The 24873-nt window shown below is 48.7% G+C and overlaps 2 protein-coding genes across 3 annotated transcripts; both read left to right on the top strand.

Moving 5' to 3' along the window:
• The first annotated feature begins 611 nt into the window (after window positions 1–611).
• On the top strand, window positions 612–11010 carry CHMP5 (charged multivesicular body protein 5). Its single transcript, XM_077304770.1, has 8 exons — window positions 612–799; window positions 2078–2182; window positions 4359–4405; window positions 6466–6559; window positions 6646–6717; window positions 7780–7888; window positions 8880–8992; window positions 9834–11010. The coding sequence occupies exons 1-8, from the start codon at window positions 731–733 to the stop codon at window positions 9882–9884; spliced, it is 660 nt and encodes a 219-aa protein (XP_077160885.1). The 5' UTR covers window positions 612–730; the 3' UTR covers window positions 9885–11010.
• A 526-nt stretch (window positions 11011–11536) lies between these two features.
• Window positions 11537–23699, top strand: BAG1 (BAG cochaperone 1). Of its 2 annotated transcripts, XR_013225692.1 has the most exons (8): window positions 11537–11682; window positions 14445–14573; window positions 15583–15665; window positions 17466–17579; window positions 19199–19306; window positions 20225–20287; window positions 21202–21792; window positions 23315–23699. XR_013225692.1 is itself a non-coding variant. In XM_077304771.1 (7 exons), the coding sequence occupies exons 1-7, from the start codon at window positions 11634–11636 to the stop codon at window positions 21289–21291; spliced, it is 636 nt and encodes a 211-aa protein (XP_077160886.1). In that variant the 5' UTR covers window positions 11537–11633; the 3' UTR covers window positions 21292–23699. The 2 variants fall into 2 exon arrangements, 1 of the variants encoding a protein (XP_077160886.1); XM_077304771.1 differs by having other exon boundaries at window positions 21202–23699.
• The last annotated feature ends 1174 nt before the right edge of the window (window positions 23700–24873 follow it).

Raw genomic sequence — 24873 nt, 5'->3', positions numbered from 1 at the left:
CCAGTGCCAAGGCGCTCGAGATGACGGGCAAGGCAAGGGTGATGCCTCTCCAGGCTTCTGGGTTGTAATTGGGCAGTGCTTTTTCTTTTTTAGATTTTTATTTTATTTGATAAAGAAACAATATAACAGAAAGATATCAGAATAATTCTCAACTACATCTAAGATACATGACACTTACGACTTCCTCTAATTAGTAATGGCATTATTATACCTCTAGCTACATTTCTTTAAGTTGTCCAAATATTGGCTCCATTTGGGCAGTGCTTGAATGCATAAAAGCCACGTTCAAAGTTGCACACTCGATCTCAGTCAGAACGCCTAGCGTTGAGGGGGAAAAAACTGAATGAAATTGGCCTCTTAAAAACAGTAAATATCCTCTGGGTGAGTTTTGGAGAGGGAGCTGTAACTCTCCAAGTCTCTGAATGTGTAATCAGCTGCTTGTGGGCTCATGCCTTTGACCTTTTGATGAGTCCGCCAGCGTCTTCCTGACCTCATAAGCCCGGCGGCGGCCTGTAAACTCACGCATTTCGCACTTCCGGCTCAAGGCAGGGCGGAAGTTTAACTTCCCCCGTCGTTTCCGCCCACACCGTCCCTGGACGTCATTGTCCGCCGCCTTATTGCGAGGGCGCGGCGCGCGCAGGCGCAGTCGTTCGTTTCCGTGGGTCGCGCAGACTTCCTGGTTCCTCCGTGCGGCTTTCAGGGGAGTTGGTCGCCGAGGAGACCCGCCGCGATGAACCGCTTCTTCGGGAAGGCGAAGCCGAAGGCGCCGCCCCCAAACCTGACGGACTGCATTGGCTCGGTCGGTGGCGGGGGTGGGGTTCCGTTGCCATGGGAACACTTCGCCCCCCCCCTTGGGGCAGATCAGGCCCCTCCCCTCGGCTCGCGTGAAAGGGACCGGGAGGGCAGGGTTGCCAAGTTCCAGGTGGTGCCTGGAGTTTCTCCAGAAGACTGTGGCGGCCTCAGGCCAAACGGTGGCTCTCCAGATGCCCCTGGACTACCATTCCCATGAGCCCCTGCCAGCACATGCTCATGGCATTTGTAGTCCATGTCAGCTGAAGGCCGGTTTGTCCCCCCCCTCCCCCCCCCGGTCTGGGAGAAAAGGGGATCGTTCCCCAGGGACTGCGCCCAATCGCCAGCAGTTTCTCAAGTCAGAATTGGGAACTTTGGAGGGGGGGGGGGAGGGCCTGTCAAGCGGCAGTTTTACGCGGGGATTTCGGTTGAGGCCATCTGCATGCCCCCCCGCCCCCTCCCTCCTCCCCAGCTTATGCCTGGGTGCTTTACTTCTATAATTCCATCATGACAGTTTCAGGAGGGCATTTCTAAAAAGGTTAAAGGGCAGGACTGTAGCTGAGTGGTTCGGGAAGGTGCTTCATAAAGGAGAAAGGCCTGCGGACCATCCCGCTACGTATCAAACATATTATCTGTTTACTGCACATCATGCTCTCTTGTCACTGCATTGTTTTGCTGATGTAATACAAATTTTCTGCATCCTTTCTAATGTGCCATGCTCATTCAGGTATCTGTAATTCCAGTCCTAGCACGTTGCTTATTAGAGATCTCACCCAGTTGACTTGATTTCACAGATTACGCAGGATGTAATCAGCTTTGAATCTTTGTGAGAAGGGTAGAAAATAAACATAAGAAATGAACAAAGCCTTGCAGTTCCCTTTCAACTCAGTGCCATTTCCCCCCTTGTTATGAATGAAAGGAACACAGGAGAACATATGGGAGCAAAATTTCAGACACAGGATAATCTCCGGGGATGAAACCGTCTGTTCCTTAGGCTTTGAGGGCCCCTGCATCTAATAGATCGGTAATTGAGGGGCCTGGCAGCTATTTTGACCCCTGAACCTAAATGTGTATGTGTCTTGTGGACAGCTCTTCCTCAGCAGCAAAAATGGTGAATCAGGTGCTGTGGATTATGGTACGTGAGGAGTGGGCCTTGCTGAGTGGCCAACTTGGCATGGTTAAGAGTTGCTGTAATTTCCACCTTGGCTTTAAGTGTACAGATGCCTTTGCCATTACTAAATGATGTCATCACCCCTTTCTTCTTTTTCCTTTCTCTTTCTTGCTAAAGGTGGATAGCAGAGCAGAGTCTATTGACAAGAAAATTTCGAGGCTTGATGCTGAGCTGGTGAAATATAAAGATCAAATGAAGAAGATGAGGGAAGGGCCGGCCAAGGTAAGATGTGGGCGGGAGGGCAAAGGTGACTCACATCACGCTAGGCTTCACCCAGTTCTGCAGGTTTCTTGTTTCTTGTTAATGACAAAGTGACATGCCTTCCTGTATGTTTACAAAAGCAGAAATGTCTGTAGAATTACTATTCCGTTTCTTAAAAACATGATCTATCCAGGTTTTTATTTATTTTTATTTATTTATTTATTTAGATTTATATACCGCCCTCCCCGAAGGCTCAGGGCGGTTTACATTAAAACTAATCAACGATACATGAAACAGTCTTCGTTAAAACATACAGTAATTAATAACAGTGGTTGTAACCATATAACAGAATAATGTAACAGTATAACAATATAATAAAATAATATAACGATGGAACGGTGCAATACCACAACAGGTCCAGAGCGCTCTGGTGGAGTTCTGGGAGGAAGGGGGGAGATGGGGGGAGCGGGGGCCCTTCATTCGCTGTTGGTTGTGCCTGGTCTCAACCAAATGCCTGGCGGAGGAGCTCCTTTTTGCAGGCCCTGTGGAACTGTTTAAGCTCCGTCAGGGCCCTGATCTCCTCCGGGAGCTCATTCCACCAGGTGGGGGCCAGAACAGAGAATGCTCTGGCCCTGGTCGAGACCAGGCGGACTTCTTTAGGGCCAGGGATCCTTAGCTGATTGGAGGCAGTAGAGCGTAGAGCTCTTTTGGGGGCATAGGCGGGGAGGCAGTCCCTCAGGTACACTGGGCCCTGACCGCGTATGGCCTTGAAGGTAATTACCAGAACCTTTAGTCTGATCCGGAATTCAACTGGTAACCACTGCAGTTGGTGGAGAATGGGCCGGATGTGGGACCTCCACGGTGTTGCTGTGAGGATCCTGGCCGCTGCGTTTTGGACCAGCTGTAGTTTCCGGGTCAAGGCTAAGGGCAGGCCTGCGAGTTACAGAAGTCCAGTCTAGACGTGACCGTCGCATGGATCACTGTGGCTAGGTGTTCCGGGGCCAGGTAGGGCGCTAGTAGTTTGGCTTGGCGGAGATGGTAAAATGCCAGCCGCGCTACCTTTGTGATCTGGGCTTCCATTGTAAGGGAAGTATCCAGAATCACGCCTAGGTTCCTGGCGGAGTGAGCCGTAGAGAGCTGTACTCCATCCAGGGCAGGCAGGCACGCTTCCTCGCATGGGCCCTTCCTACCCAGCCACAGTCTTTGAAGGATTGAGCTTCAGACGACTCTGCTTCAGCCATCTCGTCACTGCTTCCAGGCAGCTGGCTAATGCTTCTGGGGGGGAGTCAGGGTGGCCATCCATCAGGAGGAAGAGCTGGGTGTCATCGGCATATTGATGACAACCCAGCCCAAACCTCCGTACCAGTTGTGCGAGAGGGCACATAAAGATATTGAATAGGATAGGAGAGAGGACCGCTCCTTGTGGGACTCCACAAGTAAGTTGACGACGGTCTGATGTTTTGTCTCCAATTGCAACCCTCTGTCCACGATCCTGGAGGAAGGAGATCAGCCATTGGAGGGCTGTCTCTCATATTCCGGCATCGGTGAGGCGGCGAGCTAGAAGCTCATGATCGACTGTGTCGAACGCTGCTGAGAGGTCTAGTAATATCAGCAGTGCCGATCCGCCTCGGTCCAACTGGCGACGGAGGTCATCCGTCAGGGCGACTAGCGCTGTCTCTACCCCATGGCCAGGCCGGAAGCCTGACTGGGATGGGTCTAGGACCGAAGCTTCTTCCAGGTACTCTGTTAGTTGGTTTGTGACAGCCCTTTCAATCATCTTCCCCAGAAACGCTAAATGCGAGACGGGTCGATAGTTGTTGGGCTCTCGCGGGTCTAAGGATGTTTTTTTCAGCAGTGGGCGTACCACAGCCTCTTTCAGTCCCTCCGGGAATTTTAGAAATGTTTTGTTCCCATAATTGTCTCCATGCATGATCCGGACTGGGTGACATCTTGGGGTTGTGGTGAGGCTAAATCGGTGGGCGGGGGATGATGAGCAGGCCCACTGCCCTGATTTCTTCATACATCAGCCTGCCAGTCTGTTAATATTGTCAGAGAATGTTAATATTGGCATTCCTAAGCACATGGGAGCAGAAATCTGGTTGGTAGGTTTATAATAAAGGGGGAAAGGCCTCCCTCTTTGAAGGGTTGCCATCAGCAGTCAGACTGTTAATCCTCACTGTTGTTGCTCATCTTCTAGAACATGGTGAAGCAGAAAGCGCTTCGAGTGTTGAAGCAGAAGCGGATGTAAGTTTCAAACAGTTCAGCTTTACTTTCCTGTTGGAAAACGGGTTTCCGTTCTGGAAGTGGAACCAGAGGCCCTCCAATCCTGGCTTGCCTCACGAGGAAGCTGTTACTGGCCTCCTCCTTCCATTGCTGTGGGGCTGTCCTCTCCCAAGTCCACTGGTGCCTGCAAAGAACTGGAAGAAAGAAGGATCCTCTCCCTGCCCTCCCATATTGCCCTGCTAAAATAAAGTGTCTCCTGCCCTGTCCTCTGTCTTAACTACGTTTGCATCTGGTGGGTCCCAGCACTGACCCCTGCTCCAGTCTCAGCTCTCTGCCCTGTTGCTCAGCAGTGGATGGAGGAAGGCACGGGGAGGAGGTTCCTATGAGGGAGATGCCAAGGGGAGATGCACTTGAAGAAAACAGGAGGAAGAGGCAGTAAGGGGCAGCCTGCCTCAGCCTTCTCCTGGCTCCCTGCCTGAAGCGAGGGGGATCAATCCTGCCCCTCTGTTCACCCATCCCAGAACACTCTGTGCGTGGGTGTGTCTGGGGGGCTGGGGTCACCAGGAGGAGCAGCCGGCAGATTGGTTATGGTTTTGAGGTTAATTTTATGCCAGGGATCATATAGAAAGATGACTATGTGCTGTAATCCAGTTTGGGAGCCTGTTGGATGAGCAGACAAGAGTGCAGGGAAAATGAATGCCAATGTAGATTACTGCCATAGATGAGTGTGGGTAATTTCTTGGGGCTTGCACATAATACCTGGTTATTTCTTTTGCGTGAAAAGTAAGTGCATTCACATTTCCCTCTTGTGTGTTTTTTGTTGGGGGTGGGGTGTGTGTGTCCTTTTCTGCACAGGTTTTGCTCCCTCTGGCGGTCGGTTTGAAATCCTTCCTAAAGGTTTATATTTGGCATAAAAACCTGCCATTGAAAACTGCAAGTTTTCTACCGGCCACAAACCTATATGTGATATAAAACCTACCATTTGAGTGGGCAGAATATGTGCTGAATAGGAGCACACACCTGGTGAAGAAACGAATTAGCTAGCCAGGAAAACAAGGATGTTGAGTTGCCCAGTGTCTCCTCTGAGCATGACCGACTGAGGTGTGCTTTAGTTCTCAACGGTCAAACCTGACGAATGCTGCTTGTTCCGCAGAATGACGGTGGTATTGTTCTGTGCCTTACGTAATCACCTACTCCTTAAGTTGTGCCCTTGATGATGGGTGTGCTCCTTTCTGTGACTTAGGAGCTTAGCATAAGCCTCTTGGTTGGCCTGGTCAGTGTTCCTGCCATGTTCCTCGGTCATTTTACTCAGAGCTGTTCTTGGGAAGGCACTTGGATCGCAGGCCCTTTGGATGCAGTCAGTGCTTTGCGTATAGAAAGAGAAGGCCTGTGCTCACAGAATTCTGCCTCGTAAACACCATCTGCCACACCGTAAACCAAGGAATATGCACTTTGGGGAGCGCTGGGAGAGTGTAACCTCTCAGTGCAGAAAGGAATCTGACAGTCTTCTGCACAGTGTTGCAGTTCTGGCTTCCTGCATTATGGTGTGAAGGACAGCGCTTTGGAAACTGGGTTACAAATGCAGAAGTCACAGCAACAGTAAGTGAAGGGTTAACAAAATCTTCACTAGGCAGAGAAAGCCAGAGCAACAGGTCATCTTTGGAAGGCTGGCTTTGGGTGCTTCGTTTTCTGAGATTAGTTAGATGGCAACCCAGGAGAGGGGCCTTCTCAGTCATGGAAGTTTATCCCCAAGAAGATTTGTCTGCCCCCCCCCCTTCCGTTGCCAGCTTCCATTAGCAGGTAGACTTGTGTTTTGTTGGCATTCTCTCAATGATCCCTCCTTCCTAATCAATGTTTTGTCTGTATTTTAACTGTGGGTTTTTAAAAAATTCTTCTGTATCTTGTTTTAATGAAGTATGTTTGGGAGGGAGCTTGGTTTTAATGGTTTTATACTGTGATTTTATCATATATGTTAGCCAACTTGGTGTCCCTTGCAGGGGCAGAGAGGTAGGATGCAAATGCTGTGCGTGAATGAGGTCGATGGCGCACGGCCTGGAGCAACCTGTCTGTTTGGTTCGCAGGTATGAAAACCAGCGGGACAACCTTGCCCAGCAGTCCTTCAACATGGAGCAAGCCAATTACACCATCCAGTCCCTAAAAGACACAAAAACAACGGTAACTTTGTCGTCCGCTTCAGCTGTGGCTTCAGTGGTCTGTGGGCTTCAGAAACGGCTGTAAATGCTCTCTGGTTCCTTTTGCAGGTTGATGCGATGAAACTGGGAGTGAAAGAAATGAAAAAAGCTTACAAACAAGTAAAAATCGATCAGATTGAGGTGAGTGTGGCTGCAATGGCTTTGTGCGTGGTTCAGTTGTGCAATCGTTTGTCAGCTCTTCTTGAGCCAAGTACCTCTGCAATTGTTTTGGAACGAACCTTATTTCCACACTAGTCTTGAGGAATAAATAATAACTATTTTATTTGTGTACCGCCTCATCCCTGTTTGCTTACGGCGGTTAACGACGTTTCAAAACAATACACAGTAAGCAATAAAAGAGCAAATCTGTCATAAAACCGCCTCCCAGTGGGGATTGATCAGAGTTTGGAGGGCTTCCTGCCACTGGATGTTTCCGATATGGAAGCCTTCCAGAAGCAACAGCCTCTCAGCATGTTCCTACCTGGCCTCAGCCAGGGTCCAGATGGGACAGGTCAGTTTTGCAGACCTTCCCGAAGTGCTTAAAGTCCTGGAGGGTCCTGATCTCTTCTGGCAGAGAGTCCTTCCAGGCCGGGGCCAAAGCCAGAAAGACTCTGCCCCTGGTTGAGGCCAGCTTTCTCTCTTATTAATTAGCATACCAGAGCCTCTTGTGGCGCAGAGTGGTAAGGCAGCAGACATGCAGTCTGAAAGTTCTGCCCATGAGGTTGGGAGTTCAATCCCAGCAGCCGGCTCAAGGTTGACTCAGCCTTCCATCCTTCCGAGGTCAGTAAAATGAGTACCCAGCTTGCTTGCTGGGGGGTAAACAGTAATGACTGGGGAAGGCACTGGCAAACCACCCCGTATTGAGTCTGCCATGAAAACGCTAGAGGGCGTCACCCCAAGGGTCAGACATGACTCAGTGCTTGCACAGGGGATACCTTTACCTTTTTAATTAGCATACCAATGACTTGCTTGATGAGTTGGATAGCTGCTTTGATGCTTTTGGGGGGGACTTTTCTGGGGACGGGAGTGAAAAACAAAATGAGTATTACAGGATCTGAAAATTGGACAATTGAATGAATTAACTCAGCAGGAAGTTTACGTCAGATAGATAAAGAAGTCCAACTGGTGTGGAAAATGTCGGTAGCTACTGAGGAGGGCTTATGCTCCCTGTCATTTGAGTCTGCATTTTATATTAAACTCCAGGACTTGCAAGATCAGCTGGAGGACATGATGGAAGACGCTGGTGAGATCCAAGAAGCCCTGGGTCGGAGTTATGGGACCCCAGAGATCGATGAGGATGACTTGGAGGCGGGTAAGTTACTGAGAGCTCATAGGTCCACTTTGTCAGGATCATGAGAATGGCAGCCTACAGCCGCTTTGCTGCTAATCTAGTTAGCCTTCCAGAAGCAACAAATCCGGGTTTCTGCATAACCCCGTTTCCCTGCTTTTGGCCAATAGTGAAACATTTCTTGGCCCTAAAACATTTGGACAGAGTTAAGATTCTGGGTGATTCTGTCTGCTCCTATATTCCAGTTGGAACAGATTCTACGAAAAAGGGATCACTTGGGGTCTTTAATGTATAAACCAGGGGTAGTCAAACTGCGGCCCTCCAGATGTCCATGGACTACAATTCCCAGGAGCACCTGCCAGCATTCGCTGGCAGGGGCTCATGGGAATTGTAGTCCATGGACATCTGGAGGGCTGCAGTTTGACTACCCCTGATATAAACGTTCGTGTCTCAAGGCTTGAATGAAGAACTGCTGTTGCCACAGGGCAGCACTTCTCAATGCCTTACGGCATTACGACATCAAAACCAGTTATAATCTCTGGTTTGAAATGTGTTGCTTCAATTGTCTGCATTTGGGACATCACAGCAAACTGGACCCAACTCAAGGCAAAGTTTGTCCTGTCCAAATGCAAACAGTGGGCTCTTCATTATTGGGAACAAGTCACATGGCAGCCCCCATAAACCTTGAAAAGAGGGTTGGGGGTCCGGTGTGGGTGAAGAGCTCAGTTGCATGGAAGGGCAAGAGTCTGAAATTGCCTTCCCCACCCCCCCTCGGTCTGCCAGGTTCTTGTCTCTATCCTGGTTCCCAGACAGTATGACAACCTGCCATCTTGGAATGCATAAGCAGACTTAAATAAACTAGCCACGTGATAGCCAGGAAGCAACCCTTTGCAGGTGCTCATTTGAAGTGGTGGTCTGTGTGTGTTTGAATTTGCTGTTGTGTTTCACAAGTTCGCCTGCCCTCTTGTTGTCTGAGTTGGATATCAAGAGGCGTTTTGCATTCTAAACATTTCAGAACTGGAGGCTCTGGGGGATGAACTTCTAGCTGACGAGGATAGTTCTTATCTTGATGAAGCAGCGTCTGTCCCCACAGTTCCAGAAGGTGTGCCAACTGAATCAAAAAACAAGGTGAGCCAAAGTAATGCTGAGTACCTTTTGCATTCTACCCACCCTGGGCTTTCCATGTTCTCGATTATCTTGTCAGTCGGTAGGCTTGAAGCTGTGCAGAATAGATTTCTAAAACTAAAAGCATGTCAGTAAATCAACTATATTTAGAGAAGAGTGACAGTCCATCTTGAAATTATGCAGTTAGGATTATAATGTTTGTACATTTGTTGTCCTTATTAGAGAGCCAGTTTGGTGTAGTGGTTAGGAGTGCGGACTTCTAATCTGGCATGCTGGGTTCGATTCTGCGCTCCCACACATGCAGCCAGCTGGGTGACCTTGGGCTCGCCACGGCACTGATAAAACTGTTCTGACCGAGCAGGAATATCAGGGCTCTCTCAGCCTCACCCACCTCACAGGGTGTCTATGGTGGGGAGAGGAAAGGGAAGGCGACTGGAAGCCGCTTTGAGCCTCCTTCGGGTAGGGAAAAGCGGCATATAAGAACCAACTCTTCTTCTTCTTCTAGAATCATTCTTCTCCAGCCTATTGCACCTCAGTCCGGAGGTGTTTTCTGATCAAAACTGCTCTGGGCAGTCCTCAAGTGGACTGCAAGAGATGTTAAGACTTTTACTGTTACTTAGAGATTGTATGAAGCCATGGGTGAGGACAGTGGCCAATTCAGATATTACACCAAATGGGTTTGTGGAGAGTTATTGCACAAATTGCAGTGAGTTGTGCAGATGTCCCTGGATCGAGCCACAGGAGTAAATGCATCCAATGGCAAACTGGAAGATTTCTCCGTAGTTGAACATGGAGGAGAGACTTTTGCCATTAAACTGCCTTTTCCTCTCTCTCTTTCTCTCAGGATGGCGTGTTGGTGGATGAATTTGGATTGCCGCAGATCCCGGCCACATAACTCGCTGAGTTGTCTGGGAATGCTGTTTTTTTCACTTTACACACTTTCTAACAAAAATACTTGAGAATCTGGAAATGGTGGCTTTTTGCAGTACCGCTCCAGGTCTCCACATTATGGAGCGTGGAGTCAATGACAAAGAGATAATTCCCCTCCTTTTGAAGACTTTTTACAACTAGATTTTTTGTATTAACGACAAGAGATTGGCTCTCTCTCTTTCCTTTGCTGAGAACCATCTGCAGTGCTGAATCTTGGCTGGATTGCTCTTCTACAAGTTATTGTATGGAAACATTTGGGGCTATTTATAGTTTTGTGCTCTCAGACACAAAAGGGGAATGTTGAGCTTTTCTGCCAGGAACTTCTATTGTGGTTGTTTTGATTGTAATCTTCCTAAGATGACTGTAATATTATTTGCTTTAACCCTTAAGTGTAACTGTGACAGATACATCTAGAGAAGGATGCCTTGTATAATCCACTTTGACATAAAATGAATACCATATAGAGTAGCTTGATCCTGCTGTATGGAACTTTTTTGAAGAATGTGCTCCTTTTTGTTGGAACAATGGCAATGTCAGTTGTATAGCATTATGGGTCTGTATGGTATATTAGTGCGTCTGAATGAGGAGGTTCCCCTCAGCCACCACGACTGGTAGCCCTTGGTAGACTTACCCTCCATTAATCCTCTTTAAAAATGGTAGATTTCTGTGGCCCTCACTACATTTACTGCTAGCAAGTTTCATGCGCATTACATAATGATTTCCACAAAAAAGTGCCAATCTTGGATCTTCTGCCCAGCTGTTTCATTGGATGCCTGTGAGCTATACTTACTGACACAAGCTGAAGGAGAAGAAGGGCGCTTAAGACTTTTCCAAATTACAGTTCATTAGAACCTACCTGTTGTCTCCACAACCCCTAAGATTTTATTGGCTCTTTGATGTGACTGCAGCTACCTGCAAGTTGATAGTTCCCCCGTCTTAAGCACATTGTCCTGTGAAAGAAAGAGAATGGGTACAGATTTCATTTGAGTGAAACCTCAACGGAGGCGAAACAGGAGCAGTTTAGGTTGTATGCCTTTTTTCGATGTTCTGTATTTAGACATAATGAGTGCAAATAAAAATGTGTACTGAGACATCATGGTAGCTCTTGAAGGCCTCTAGGTGACTTTTGGAACAGGAGCCCTTTGGACAGACAGCCGCCCTTGCAAATGCGAGATCTCCCCGCTGGCGGTTCCCCCCAGACTCCTGGGCCTGCAGCCGCTGATCCAGTAATCCCCCCTGGATCCCTCCAGTCCCCTTGCCAAGCGGTTGCTTCTGGCGGCCCCCCCTGGCAGCAAGTGCCCCCACCCTCGATCCCTCTCTGGCCCCTCTGCTGTCCGGCCCTCGGCCTCACTGGAGGCGCCCAGCTGTGGTGAGCCAGCCCCCCCCGCCCCATCTTACCCCTCTCTGGTGACCCCCCCCCCCCCGGCCTCTCGCAGGCCCAGCAATCCCGGCCTCGGGCCTCCTCCCCCCCCCCCGGCAGTGCTCCGGCCCCTCCCGCCCCGCCCCGCCCTTCTGAGGCCCCCGTGCTGGGAGGGGGGGTCTCCCTCGGGGCCCTTCCCCCTCCCTGTCGCGTTCCGGGGGGGGGGTGCGGGGGCGGGTGCCAGGCTCCCGGCGCGGCCTGGCTCCTCCCCCGAGGCCGGCGGGCTCCGGGGCGGCCCCTCCTCGGGCTGGCGGCGCTTCCGGGCGGCGGGCGGCAGGAAGCGGCGGGCGAGGCATGGCGGGGCCCGGCGGCAGCGCGGCCCTCTCGGTCACCGTCACCTACGGTAAGGCCCGAGCCCGGGAGGGGGGGGAGGGAGGGGAGGCCTCCAGGCGCCGCCCCGCCCAGAGGTGGCATCCCTGCCGGGAGGGGGCGTGGCCGGCCGCGGCGGAGGGGCCCGGGAGGCAGCCGGGGAGGGTTGCCAGCCTCCCGCTTCAGCCGCCCCCCTCGCCCTGCGGCCCCCCAGGACACCGGCGAGAGGCCCGGCCTGCCCTGCAGGGTTGGGGGGCGGCTGTGCAGAGGGCCGGGAGGGAGGGAGGCAGAGGACGGCCCTTTCCCCGCGTCTCCTTCCCGCTCTTTCCGTCGCACCCTCTGCCCAGCCTACCTCACAGGGCGCTCGGAGCACAAACAGGAGGAGAGCAGGGCAATGCCAGTCCCTTTGCTCCCTATGTGGGCTCGTCCCGCGTCTCCCCCGTGAGGGATGTTCTCTGCAAGCCGCCCTGAGCCACATGGAGACCCCGTGAGACCTCTCACCCCGGGGGGGGGGGAATTCCCGGAGGGACCCAAAGAGGCTGTGGGACGCCCCCTGCCCAAAAGAGCATCTCTGGACCCGCGAGACCCCAACAACCACAGCGTTTCTGGGCAAGATGGTAGGAAGGGCAGTCGCAAACCAACTAACAGAGTACCTGGAAGAAGCTTCGGCCCTAGACCCATCCCAGTCAGGTTTCCAGCCTGGCCATGGGGTAGAGACAGCGAGATGACCTCCATCACCAGTTGGATCAAGGCGGGTCGGCACTGCTGATATTACTAGACCTCTCAGCAGCATTCAACACAGTCAATCACGAGCTTCTAGCTCGCCACTTCATCGATGCCGGAATGCGAGGGACAGCCCTTCAATGGCTGGTCTCCTTCCTCCGGGATCGTGGACAGAGGGTTGCAATAGGAGAGAAAACATCAGACCGCCAGCAACTTACTTGTGGAGTCCCACAAGGAGCGGTCCTCTCTCCTATCCTATTCAACATCTTCATGCGCCCTCTCGCCCAACTGGTACGGAGGTTTGGGCTGGGTTGCCATCAATATGCAGATGACACCCAGCTCTTCCTCCTGATGGATGGCCACCCTGACTCTCCTCCAGAAGCATTAGCCAGCTGCCTGGAAGCAGTGACGAGATGGCTCAAGCAGAGTCGTCTGAAGCTCAATCCTTCAAAGACGGAGGTCCTGTGCCTGGTAGGAAGGGCCCATGTGAGGAAGCGCACCTGCCTGCCCTGGATGGCGTGCAGCTCTCTACAGCTCACTCCGCCAGGAACCTGGGCGTGATTCTGGACGCTTCCCTCACAATGGAAGTCCAGGTCATAAAGGTAGCGCGGCTGGCATTCTACCATCTCTGCCAAGCCAAGCTACTAGCGCCCTACCTGGCCCCAGAACACCCAGCCACATTGATCCATGCGACGGTCACCTCTAGGCTGGACTTTGGTAACTTGCTCTACACAGGCCTGCCCTTAGCCCTGACTCGGAAACTACAGCTGGTTCAAAATGCAGCAGCCAGGATCCTCACGGCAACACTGTGGAGGTCTCACATCCAGCCTATTCTCCACCAGCTGCAATGGCTGCCAGTTGAATTCCAGATCAGACTAAAGGTTCTGGTAATTACCTTCAAGGCCATTCGCAATCAGGGCCCAGTGTACCTGAGGGATTGCATCCCCACCTAGGCCCCCAAAAGAACTCTGCGCTCCACTGCCACCAACCAGCTAAGGATCCCTGGCCCTAAAGAGGTCAGCCTGGCCTCAACCAGGACCAGAGCATTCTCTGTTCTGGCCCCCACGTGGTGTAACAAGCTCCCGGAGGAGATCAGGGCCCTGACGGAGCTTAAACAATTCCGCAGGGCCTGCAAAAGGGAGCTCTTCCGCCAGGCATTTGGTTGAGACCAGACATAATCAACAGTGACTGAAAGGCCCCTGCTCCCCCCCGCCCCCCCCCCAGAATTCCACCAACATGCTCTGGACCTGTTTGTATTGTTGCACTGTTGTATTGTCTATATTATTTATACTGTTACATTGTTATACGGTTACAACCATTAGTTATTATTGTAAAGTTATTCACATGTTATAGATTGTTTTATGTATTGTTGTTTGTTCTTATGTAAACCGCCCTGAGCCCCCGGGGAGGGCGGTATATCAATATAATAAAACAAACAAATAAATAAATAAATCCATGTTGGAGAGAAAAGGCACGCATGAGTGAAGTAAACAAATAAAGCTGATTTACGGTGAATCTCACTGGGTGACTTTGACCGGATCTCTGGGTTGGATCTCATAATCTATGGCAGAAGGTGCTGGGGGAGTGGCGGCTTCTAAACTGGAGAGCCGGGTTTAATTCCCCACTCCTCCACGTGCAGCCAACTAGGTGACCTTGGGCCAGTCACAGTCCTGCTAGAGCTGTTCTCATACAGTAGTTCTCTCCGAGCTCTCTCAGCCCCACCTACCTGACAACATGTCTGTTGCCACCATGGATCCAGCCCAGTCTCTACTGCCTGGGATCAAATACAAAGCTAAAATGGAGGGGAGAGCCAAACACACTATTCTCAGGGAGGAAAGAGAGAATTCAAACACACTAAATCGGGTAGTCAACCTGTGGTCCTCCAGATATCCATGGACTACAATTCCCATGAGCCCCTGCCAGCGCTTGCTAAATCATTCCTTAGGCTGCAGCTGCCGACTTCCCATCTGTCAGTCTGCAGTGATAAGCGGGGCGGGGGGAGGATGACTAACCAGTGGAAAGCGGCAGTCTGAGTCAGGTGTTTCCTTATCTTGTCATTCTTCTGGCTTTCAGGTAGTGAAAAGCATAATCTTCGAATTGCTTCCCAAGAAGGAGACAGCCAGCCGACCGTACGCGACATGGCCCTCTTGATTGAGCAAGTGACCGGAGTTCCGCTTTCTTTTCAGAAGCTGATCTATAAAGGTATCTGTTTGGATACAGACAGGCTGTGTGTGGTAGCCCTCCTTTCTCACTGAGGCTCAAGGCAGATTGCAAAGGCAGGTGCTTGAATGATCCTCTGTGTGTAGGATGAAGTTTCCATGTACCACAGCATGAAGACTGATTTCCAGCCAGCGTGCTGTCATGGTTAAGAGCGGGTTTGACCCCCCACTCCTCCTCCGTCTGGCGTCTGCTGCGTGACCTTGGGCCAGTCGCTCTGAATTGTGTGAGCGGAGAGTGGTGGCTCAGGGCCAGAGCATCGACTTGGCATGCGGAAGGTCCTGGGTTCAACCCGCTGAACCCCAACAGAATTCAACCCGGTTCTTTGGCTGCTCTTAACCAGTACTGAGCACAAATCCTTGGAAATCCTTTTGTGTCGAAAAGTTATTATTTAAGTTTCCATTCTACCTTTAATCACCTGGATGCAGTTAATTGTAGCTCTGTTCTTGGAAATAAAATATCTAATCTGGATCCTTGTGCCAGGGACTTCCTAAGTAAGCTGGTGTTTAAGAATGGATCTCCACAGATCCAGCCTGCTGCCTGCAAAAGTCTTGGTTCTGATTCACAATGTGGCTGGGAGACCAAGATGTGTTCGCCAGGCTGCGGTGATGCTGCTGAGAGCCTGGGCAGCTGAATCCTAGGAAAAGTTAAACAGATCTTAAAGTGGGTGTTTTGAGATGATGTTTTTGTTAAACTGAATACCTTACTAGAAAGATTCTATTGAAATATAACTTTTAAATTGCCCTGCTTGCAACCTAGACCGACCTACTACTTCATAGAATCATAGAATCATAGAGTTGGAAGGGGCCATACAGGCCATCTAGTCCAACCTCCTGCCATTTTTAACTGAAGAGAAGGACCTTTGACTTAGAAACATTAACACTGAGGCCCCCTTTGGAGCAGTAGGCCAACCACAGATCTTGAGAGAAGAGCTGATTTGGAGTTTCCAAAATAATTGTATGTGGTTTCCCCCCCCCTTTTTTTTTTTTTAAAGGAAAATCCTTGAAAGAAATGGAACAGCCATTGTCAACATTTGGAGTGAAAAACGGTTGTAAAGTTATGCTGATTGGAAAAAGGGTAACTTCTGCTTTATGAAGGGTTATTATTTCATTGTAAAGGTAAAGGTATCCCCTGTGCAAGCACCGAGTCATGTCTGACCCTTGGGGTGACGCCCTCTAGCGTTTTCATGGCAGACTCAATACAAAGTGGCCTTGCCAGTGCCTTCCCCAGTCATTACCGTTTACCCCCCAGCAAGCTGGGTACTCATTTTACCGACCTCAGAAGGATGGAAGGCTGAGTCAACCTTGAGGGGGGGGGGCACCCTGGAGACCAATATATTTTTTAAGGATGTGAGCTTTCCTTTGCCAAATCTGACCTTGAAAGTATCCCCTGAACATCTTATTGGCCGGACTCAGATCTGAGTGTTTTAACAGCACAGCTACACTCTGAAATGAGAAATTCTATGGCAGGCTCTCTCAGCTAGGGTTTTGTGAAACTCTGGGGTTTCCTGATGGCCCTAGAAGGGTTAATTTTTAATACATATTTTACATTTATTAAACATTTATTGGGTGATGTGACCATATTGGGTGACCATATATGGCTGTCAAACCTCCCCCCTCCCAATAGCCAGTGATGGGGCTGGTGGGGCTGAGAAGGAGGGGGGCATGTACACAGTTCAAACCATCTTCTGCACAATCAACCCATTTCTGGGGTTTCTCGAACCTTGAAGAATATTACAGGGGTTTCTCCACAGGAAGGCTGCTTTATGGTCATACCTCATTTAGTCTCCATGTTCCTTTCTTTACCTTGTGCATTCCCCGTTCTCTTTTCTGTCCTCTCTGTTTTATACTTTTTGGTTTTTCCTTTCTGAAAGTCATACTCAAGACAATATATAAACTTGAAAATAGTAATGCATTTACTGCAACAACTAACTTATATAATGAATGTTCCTGATGTTTCACTCTTTGTGCCTTTAAGTTTCTGCCATTTTTGAAATATTTGATTTTTCCCCTTAAAAAATGATTCAGTGCAGAACAGAGTCCTAAGATGGTGCGTTACCCAATTGCTGTTTTCTCTTGCAGAAGGAACTTAACCATTCTGTTGGTAGAATAGATATTGATGGCAAACGATAGCAAACTGTCTTTATTATACTATTGCTCTATTCAGACAGTAAGGCTGTTTAAAAAGATGAGAATGATGAATACATTTGCTAAGTGGAGACAGAGGCCAGGATACTGAATTGGAACAGTAATGGATTCCTAACTGTGTTCTCCTAAACAGAGTTGTACATCATCTAGTCCAGTGGTTCTCAACCTTCCTAATGCCATGACCCTTGAATACAGTTCCTCGTGTCATGGTGACCCCCAACCATAAAATTAGGCAAGTGTTCTTTCGCAGAAATTAAACCGAAACTGACCAATGGCGTGAAGATCCATGGTTCATGATTGTATAGAAATTGTTTTTTTTTCTGGGGTTTCTCAGTTCTGTTCTGCCTCTTGTGCTGCTGAGCTGCACCACCACCTGGAGCGCCTGGCGGGAGACTGTGCTGGAGGTGCTGCTGGAGCGGCTGGCAGCTGAGCACGGGCGCCTGCAGCAGGTGTGGCCACCGTGGCAGTGCCGCCCCCCGCCAAACTGCTTGCCCTGCCGCGACTCCTGTGAAAGGGTCGTTTGACCCTCAAAGGGGTCCTGACCCCCAGGTTGAGAACCAGTGATCTAAACCCATTGGCTTCAATGAACTTAGAAAGCCATAACTCTTCCTAGGTTATCAGTGTACATTGTACTTTTAAAACTTCAAACCAATTCACTGTAGCCTTCTTTTGTAAATATCCATAGTCTTATGAATGTAAAATGGTGTTGTCTTTTTTTGAACATATACAGAACAGTCCTGAAGAAGAGACTGAGTTAAAGAAATTGAAAGATTTGGAGAAATCAGTGGAGCAGATAGCCAAAAAAATAGAGGAAGTTAATAAAGAACTTGGAGGTATCCAGAAAGTAAGATGTTTTTTAGTTAAAACATTTCAGCTTCTTTATACTTTTCAACTGATTGATATAATAGCTCCTTATTTTTTAATTAGTAATTAATTTACTATTGCAGATAGTTGACCTGTCTTGATATTTTGGTGCCCTTTCTTCCCAACACTTCAGAGCACGTCTGCCAGAAACAAGCTTTATGATGGTGCTGGAAAGTGAGAAAATCTGCATTCCCTTTACCTTTAGTCCATCTCCATACCCCTTCATCTGGCAGAGCTTTCCGGCTTAGTATTGAAGCTATTTCAGTTCTATTTTGCCTGGACATTTTTGCTAATTTCACCCTTGAAATCCAAGAAGAATCTTAGAAGGGACCCAAAGATCCCTTGCACAGTCCAACCCCTTGCAGAAGATAGGAAATTCACAACTACTCCTGCACTCCCCCAGTGACCCCAGAGGAAGGCAGAAAACCTCCAGAGTCTAATCTCACCCGGAGAAAAATTCCTTCCTGAACCCAAAGTTGCGATTGGCCTTACCTTGGGTCTATAAGAAAGGGCCACGGAAGCTATGCCTTCCTCGTGCCTTCCTTCTCAATCTGCCTAAATTCATAAAATCAGCATTGCTGTCAGATGGCCATCTAGCCTCTGCTTAAAAAAAAGTAGGAGCACCCACCACTTCCTGAGGAAGCCTGTTCCACTGAGGAACCGCTCTGCCAGAAGCTCTTCCTAATGTTCAGTTGAAAACACTTTTGATTTAATTTCAACCTGCTGGTTCTAATCTGACCTTCTGAGGCAACAGAAAACAACTCCAGTCTATCCTCTAAAAATGGCACCCACTAGTAATTAGAAACTGGTTTGGCCCTGGTGACATAATTCAAGCAATATTTCCAATACAGGAATAGTAAGCTGTGTTACTGCCTCTATTCCCCAACTCAGGATTCTCTTTAGCTGTATTGAAATGCCATTGAGAAATTCTGTTGTGCATAGAGGTTCACAAGTGTTTTGCCTCCTTTTTGGTTTCTCCTTCCCCTTATATATAAAAAAAAAGAAACAAGATAAATTTAAGGCAGAGCACAATAAATCTCGCACACCAGGGTGGTGCCTTAGAGCAGGGGTAGTCAAACTGCGGCCCTCCAGATGTCCATGGACTACAATTCCCAGGAGCCCCCTGCCAGCATTCGCTGGGAATTGTAGTCCATGGACATCTGGAGGGCCGCAGTTTGACTACCCCTGCCTTAGAGCAACAAAACCATTTTGGCACCTAGACATTTCAGCCCTGGTTTTATTGTTGTGTGCCTTGGCAGTTTCCAGTGGGAGTACAGAGCTTGGCTTCAACCAGTTTTGACACCGTTTGGAAGAAAGAGGGAGGGATCGCTCTTGACTTCCCAAAAAGGCTAGGTTTGAGTTCTTGGAACCTCCCTGGGCCAGCTGGAACAGGGGGCTGTGATAAGGAGGGCAACTAGCCAAGATTGAATGAAAAAGCAGTCTGGACGGAATGCAAACGTTGAATTATCGTTTCAGAATGTTTTGTTGTATGACAGAAAAATAAATGTGTATGAAATGTTTGATGTTGCTTATACATATGCAAATTAGGTGTCTATGATCAAGTGGTGGTGAATGAATTCATCTCTCTCTCTCTTGCAGGGTTTTTTAGCCAAGAACCTTCAAACGGAAGCTCTTAACCAATTGGACAAGCGAATCAAAGGAACTGCTGAGCAGTTTATGAAGATTCTGGAACAGATAGATGCCATTGTGAGTCAATTAACAGGTCACTGCGCAGAAACTGTTGTTGGTCCTTCTGGACTTTGCAGCAATCCTCGGTACCCTGGACTGCAGCCATCCAGGCCCTCTAGTCCCACCCCCTGCTCAGTGCAGGATCAGCCTCAAGCACCCAGGAAAATGATCTGCCCAGCCAGTGCTTGAAATCCGCCAGTGACGGGGAGCTCCCCACCTCCTTAGGCAGCCCATTCCACTGCTGAACTAGACTCAGAGAACCCTAGAGTGGGAAGGGGCCATCCAGGCCACCCAGTCCCACCCCCCTGCTCAATGTATTATCAGCCTCAAGCATCCAAGAGAAGGATCAGTCCAGCCACTGCCTGAAGACCACCAGTGAGGGGGAGCTCCCCACCTCCTGAGGTGGACCATTCCACTGCTGAACTAGACCCATAGAATCCGGGAGTGGGAAGGGGCCATCTGGGCCATCTAGTCCAACCCCCTGTTTTGTGCAGGATCAGCCTCAAGCAGCCAGGAGAAGGATCTGTCCAGCTGCTGTTTGAATACCGCCAGTGAGGGGGAGCTCCCCATCTCCTTAGGCAGCCCCTTCCACGGCTGAACTACTTGGACTGCTTGTCCCTCGGTGCTTTTTAACAGCTACAAAGCAATGCTTGTTCAGCCGGACTGGCTGCCAAAGAGGGTTGCCAGGTTCCCCTTAGGGTGGGATGGAGTCTGGGGAGGATGGAAACCTCAGTGGGTTTCAATGCTTACTGCTTGTGGAGGCTTAAAGCTGGGCCCTTGAGCTGATGATTTCATGAATTAAGATGATCAAGTTGACTCTGCTTCCCCTTTCATCCCCATGGGCTGCTAGCAGTGGTTTGCTTGCAAGTGTTATGGCACAGTTGTACATTTCCTTTGAGAATAAGCACTGTTGTGGTTTCATTTGTTTTGTCACAGGCTCTCCCAGATAACTTCAGTGATTGCAAACAGAAGAAAAAGGGGCTGGTGAAAAAGGTCCAGGTAAGACCTGTGCTAAGGCATATTATTTCTGTGTTGGTATTATTCAAAAGTAAGGAAGTCTTAAGAAGGTCAGGAAGTCTCAACTAATTTATCAAAATGGAGCTCAAATATTTTATGTGAATGCTTGTATAAAAAGGACAGTAAAAAAAAGACATGCAGGACAGTTTCAAGATTACTAATTTTACATGGACAATGTCTGTCTGAATGTGGCACCAAAACAATTGCTGAGGGTAAGGCATGCATCTGGCCAGAGAAAGCTCTCGGTTTTGTGTTAGAAGGGTCTAAATAAGGGACTCTGTGGCCTGCTTTTGGTGAAATCCCCAAATTTAAGGGGGAGCAGGTTTTATTAGCTGCACTGATAAGACTGTGTACTTCAGTGTCTACAAGCCTGCATTTTATAGTTTGAAAAGCCTCAGATACCGAGAAAAGAAATAGTCAGTCTAAGGCAATGCTTGAAGACCTAATTTTTGTTTTGAGCTGGAACAGCCAACTGGAAGAATTAGATTCTTCAGGCATTTGATAAGTGAGACTTCACGGGTCTGAATTATGATGTCGTTGCTGCCAGGATTTTATGGCTTGTTTTGCGTCATCCTGGCCAGATTTCAAGCATAGGACCGCATGTGGTACACAGCTTGGCATCCCTAAGAAATGTTTGCAGGAATTTAGATTGGATGCATTCTACAAAGTGGTCAAATGCTCCAAGAGCCCTCCCTGATCCTCCTCACTTTCTAAAAACACTTGGTGGAGGCCAGGAAAGCTGGCAGTGGCCATCATGTCAGGGACCCCTGGTTTCATCCAGTAATATGCTGGGCTTTATTCATGCTTCTTTCCCTATGGCAAAAATATCAATTTTGGTCTTTTAGCTATGGGATGGTGTTAAATCACCTGGTTTAATTCTTGCACTTTGTTTTCAGGCTTTTCTTGCCCAGTGCGATACAGTGGAAGGAAGTATTGGTCAAGAAATGGATAAGCTACAGTCAAAGAACATGGCTCTGGCAGAATAAGGCATCCCTTTAAGTAGCTAAAAGAAATAATTGCTCTGTGAGCAAGAAGAAGAGTTTGCTCTTGATTTTGGAGCACCTGTGTTAGTGTTCAAAATTTTATTTTATGCGGAGTCCAGTAAAATTATTGCATGTTGGTCATTGCTCGCTGGTCGGTGTTTACTCCTTAAAGCTCTTCTTTCCACAAGAATTCTGCCGTGGTTCTTTAATCTATTCAAAACCTCCCTCTGTCTGGTCAGATGTGTTCCAGCTTACTAACTGTTGCGTTTTATAAACCATTCAAAGCAATAAGTAATGTAACTATGATGCTGTTCATCACCCCTATGTGTATTCGGAGGTAGGAAAGAGGTAATGGCAGCCAGGATTCTTCCTGTCTTACAGAATGCCTCATTTGGAACGTACTGTTAAGATGTCCTGTACTTCAACTCATGGCTGTACATCAGTAAGCTTGATCCCAATCCTTACGTGGTCACGATACGTGGTGCTCACATTTTGCATTTCCAGGTACACTTTCCCTTGGAGTTATGACAGAAAGCTAAGTGAGTTATGTTTCACAGACTTTTCCCCTTCAGTTGGGACCGTGAGGCTGGCTTTTAAGGGCAAAATGAAATCAATTTCTTACAGAAAAATATTTATTGATTAGGACAGTAATGGAGGCTCATGCTTTAATGAATCTTCAGGATCTCACTAATGACAGCTTCCATTTGCTTGTTCTGCTAAGGTTTAGACCGGCAATGTGTCTCCTGACCTGGAGGGCCCAGGCTAACCTGATCTCGGAAGTTAAGCAGGGTTGGTCCCGGTTAGTCTTTGGAGGGAGACCACCAAGGAAGTTCTGGGCCACTGTACAGAGGCAGGCAATAGCAGACCACCTCTGAACGTCTCTTGCCCTATGGGATTGCCATAGGTTAAGTACGTATTGATGCCACTTTTATACCATCAAGTGTCTCTCCAAGCACTTAGTCTAGACTCAGCAGCTTGCCAGCGTTCTTGCTTTCCCACAAGCAATAAAAGTTATAGCAGTATAAGACGCTGAACGGTATCAGTGGCACCAGATGAAGTCAGGGATCAAAGAGGGCTTTAACAGAGAAGTTAGAAGCTCAAAATAAAGCAAGGATGCCTTTTTTTGGGTGGGGAAGTTGCAGAATGAGGGTTCACCTAGCTGTAGGAAGAGCTGCTCTGTGGCCAGCAGAAGCTATCACAGGACAGAATAGCATGTGTGCTATCCAAATAAAGTAGACACCTGTTTTTGTGCTGTCATGGACCAACAGGGATTCTACCACATTGCCCTTCTTTCAGTTTTCTTCCTTCAGAAAAATCTGTTGCAACATTAGATGGGAAAAAAATCAGTGTCATCTTCTTGATTCTGTAGCAGGGGGAATTGGCTCTCCATTGCTGCGAAGGCTGTAAAAAATAAGATGCATTTAATCAAGATACATTGCTTAGATAATGTAAATAAGCTGTCAGTGTGTTTTGCATCCTCTTTGAATGTTAGGAAATGATGTGGCTTGTTATTTCTTAAAGATGAGATTTTCACCTGTACTTTAAAGCAATAATATGATCAATGAAAAAACATTTCCTTATAATTATGGAAAAGATCATTAGAAACTGAAGGCAGGAAAACCTAGATTTTTCCTTCTGTAGATGTATGCCCTTCTGTTCAAATTGAATCAGACTCTTTCAGTGTTACATTGTCAGCATCTTCCCTCTGTTGCCTTGCTCTTTAACATGTTTGCTTGCATTATGATGGCATTCATGGGAAATGGGTTGCACTTTCCCCATGGATGAGTGACAATTTCAGAGCAAGTGCTGTTAACCTGGAGATGCAGAGTAGCTTTGAATGAACATTTTCTCTGTACCAATATTTTATTGTACTCTCACAGATGTGTTGAGTTTAAAAGAACAAACTGTTAAAAAGATTGTTGATGCACAAAGGGTTCAATGGCTACCAAGCTTTCAAGAAGTCATGTTTTAGTATTGCAAAAATCTTAACTTCTTCCAACATTTAGCTTATTTCCCTGTATTACAGATTGGGAAATTGAGGTCAACACATGACTGGTTTCATCCACATACCCATTTCATTGAAAACACCGAGAAACAGTCCTTCTGAGAAACAGGTCATCTGTGAACAAATAAATGTTGCCCTCAGTTTTTCATCTGTAAATGGTTTTAATTGTTTGATTGCTCAGATCATGCTCTCTTTTTTAATGTAAGTCTGGAACAACATGGTTGTTTGTTGTTGTTAGTTGCGAAGTCATGTTCGACCCATCGCGACCCTATGGACAGTACCAAAAGGCAAAAACATGGTTGTTACTTGATTGCAAATCAATCTTGATAGAAATAGCTTTGATGGTGTATGAATATAAGTTATTGTGCAACAGTGAACAAAAACAAGTAAAGTACAATCACTTCTGTTTTGTGTTTCTGGACTGGTCAGTACTCACGTCAGTTTGGTGTGTTGATGTCAAATTGTTACCTCAGATAGAGTTTGACATAAAGAAAGAATCCTCCTGAAGAGGCTAATTCCCTCCCTACTGCCCACCTTTCAGAAGATCCTGGTCTGAAGCACTTGCATGTTGAACTGTCCATGGGCTGTAAGAGGCCGGAAGGATTGTGTCAAGGAAGTGCTTGGGGACAGGGAGGTTGCTGGCCCCCAGGTGGGACCTGGAGACTCCTCTCCAGCTCCTCTCCAGACTGCAGAGATCAGCTCCTCTGGAGAAAAGGGCTGCTTGGGAGCAGGAACTGGATGGGATCATAGCCTGCTGAGGTCGGTCTCCATGTTCCATTGTCAAATTTAAATGAATTACCCAACCCAGAGTTGGCAGCTCTAGGCCAGTGGTCCCCAACCTTTCTGAGGCTGGGGACCGGCAGGGCAACTGCCTCGCCCGCGCATCCCGCATGTGTGGCCAGGCCGCGCATCGTGCATGCGCCATGCGCAGCCTGGCCGCACATGCCCAGTGTGCACGCGCGGCCCTGATTCCCTCTCCCCCCCCTTCCGCAGTAAGAAGCTTCCCGGGCCGCAAGCTTGTGCCCTGGGAAGTTTTTTACTGCGGGGGAGGGGAGTGGGGAGAGGGAGCCGCGGCCCGGCGCCATGGCCTTCAGGTTGGGAACCGCAGGTTGGGGACCACTGCTCTAGGCTATAGGGTGCCAGCTCTTCGTTGGAAAGAGGTGGAGCTGGGAATGGACAGAAGGGCATAATGGCAGCCACTACCCCAGGTTGCCAGCTCTGGGTTGGGAAATGCCTGGAGACGTTGTTGGGGGTGGGTCCAGGAGTGGGTGAGGAGGGGCCTCAGTGGAGTCCTCCCCTCCAAAGCAGTCATTTTCTCGGGCGGGGGGGGGGCACCTGTAGGCCCAACAACGGGCTCTTCAAGGGTGGGCTCTCGTGGGCACGCATCCCTTGGCCAAACTAGTTGGTCTCAAAGGTGCTTGACTGGGCTCTAAATCAGAGTCTATCTCCAGGGACCGCTCTTGAGTTTGGGGCTGAGCTCGATGCCAGGGCATCCCCGAGGCTGGCCCTCCCGATAATGTCATGGCCGCCTCTTTCCCTGTCGTCTGCAGAACTCCAGGCCCCGGCAGGAAGTTGGCAAC

Source organism: Paroedura picta, chromosome 11 (assembly GCF_049243985.1).
Source record: "Paroedura picta isolate Pp20150507F chromosome 11, Ppicta_v3.0, whole genome shotgun sequence".
Classification (NCBI taxonomy): domain Eukaryota; kingdom Metazoa; phylum Chordata; class Lepidosauria; order Squamata; family Gekkonidae; genus Paroedura; species Paroedura picta.
This window is presented reverse-complemented; position numbering and strand designations above follow the sequence as displayed.

Excerpts from the sequence above, each read along its gene's own strand:
- CHMP5 (XM_077304770.1), top strand. The coding sequence starts at position 731 with ATGAACCGCTTCTTCGGGAAGGCGAAGCCGAAGGCGCCGCCCCCAAAC. Across the intron at positions 4,406-6,465 it reads GTGTTGAAGCAGAAGCGGAT|GTATGAAAACCAGCGGGACA; the intron begins GTAAGTTTCAAA and ends TTTGGTTCGCAG. Across the intron at positions 8,993-9,833 it reads CAACTGAATCAAAAAACAAG|GATGGCGTGTTGGTGGATGA; the intron begins GTGAGCCAAAGT and ends TCTTTCTCTCAG.
- BAG1 (XM_077304771.1), top strand. The coding sequence starts at position 11,634 with ATGGCGGGGCCCGGCGGCAGCGCGGCCCTCTCGGTCACCGTCACCTAC. Across the intron at positions 17,580-19,198 it reads AACTTGGAGGTATCCAGAAA|GGTTTTTTAGCCAAGAACCT; the intron begins GTAAGATGTTTT and ends TCTCTCTTGCAG. Across the intron at positions 19,307-20,224 it reads TGGAACAGATAGATGCCATT|GCTCTCCCAGATAACTTCAG; the intron begins GTGAGTCAATTA and ends GTTTTGTCACAG.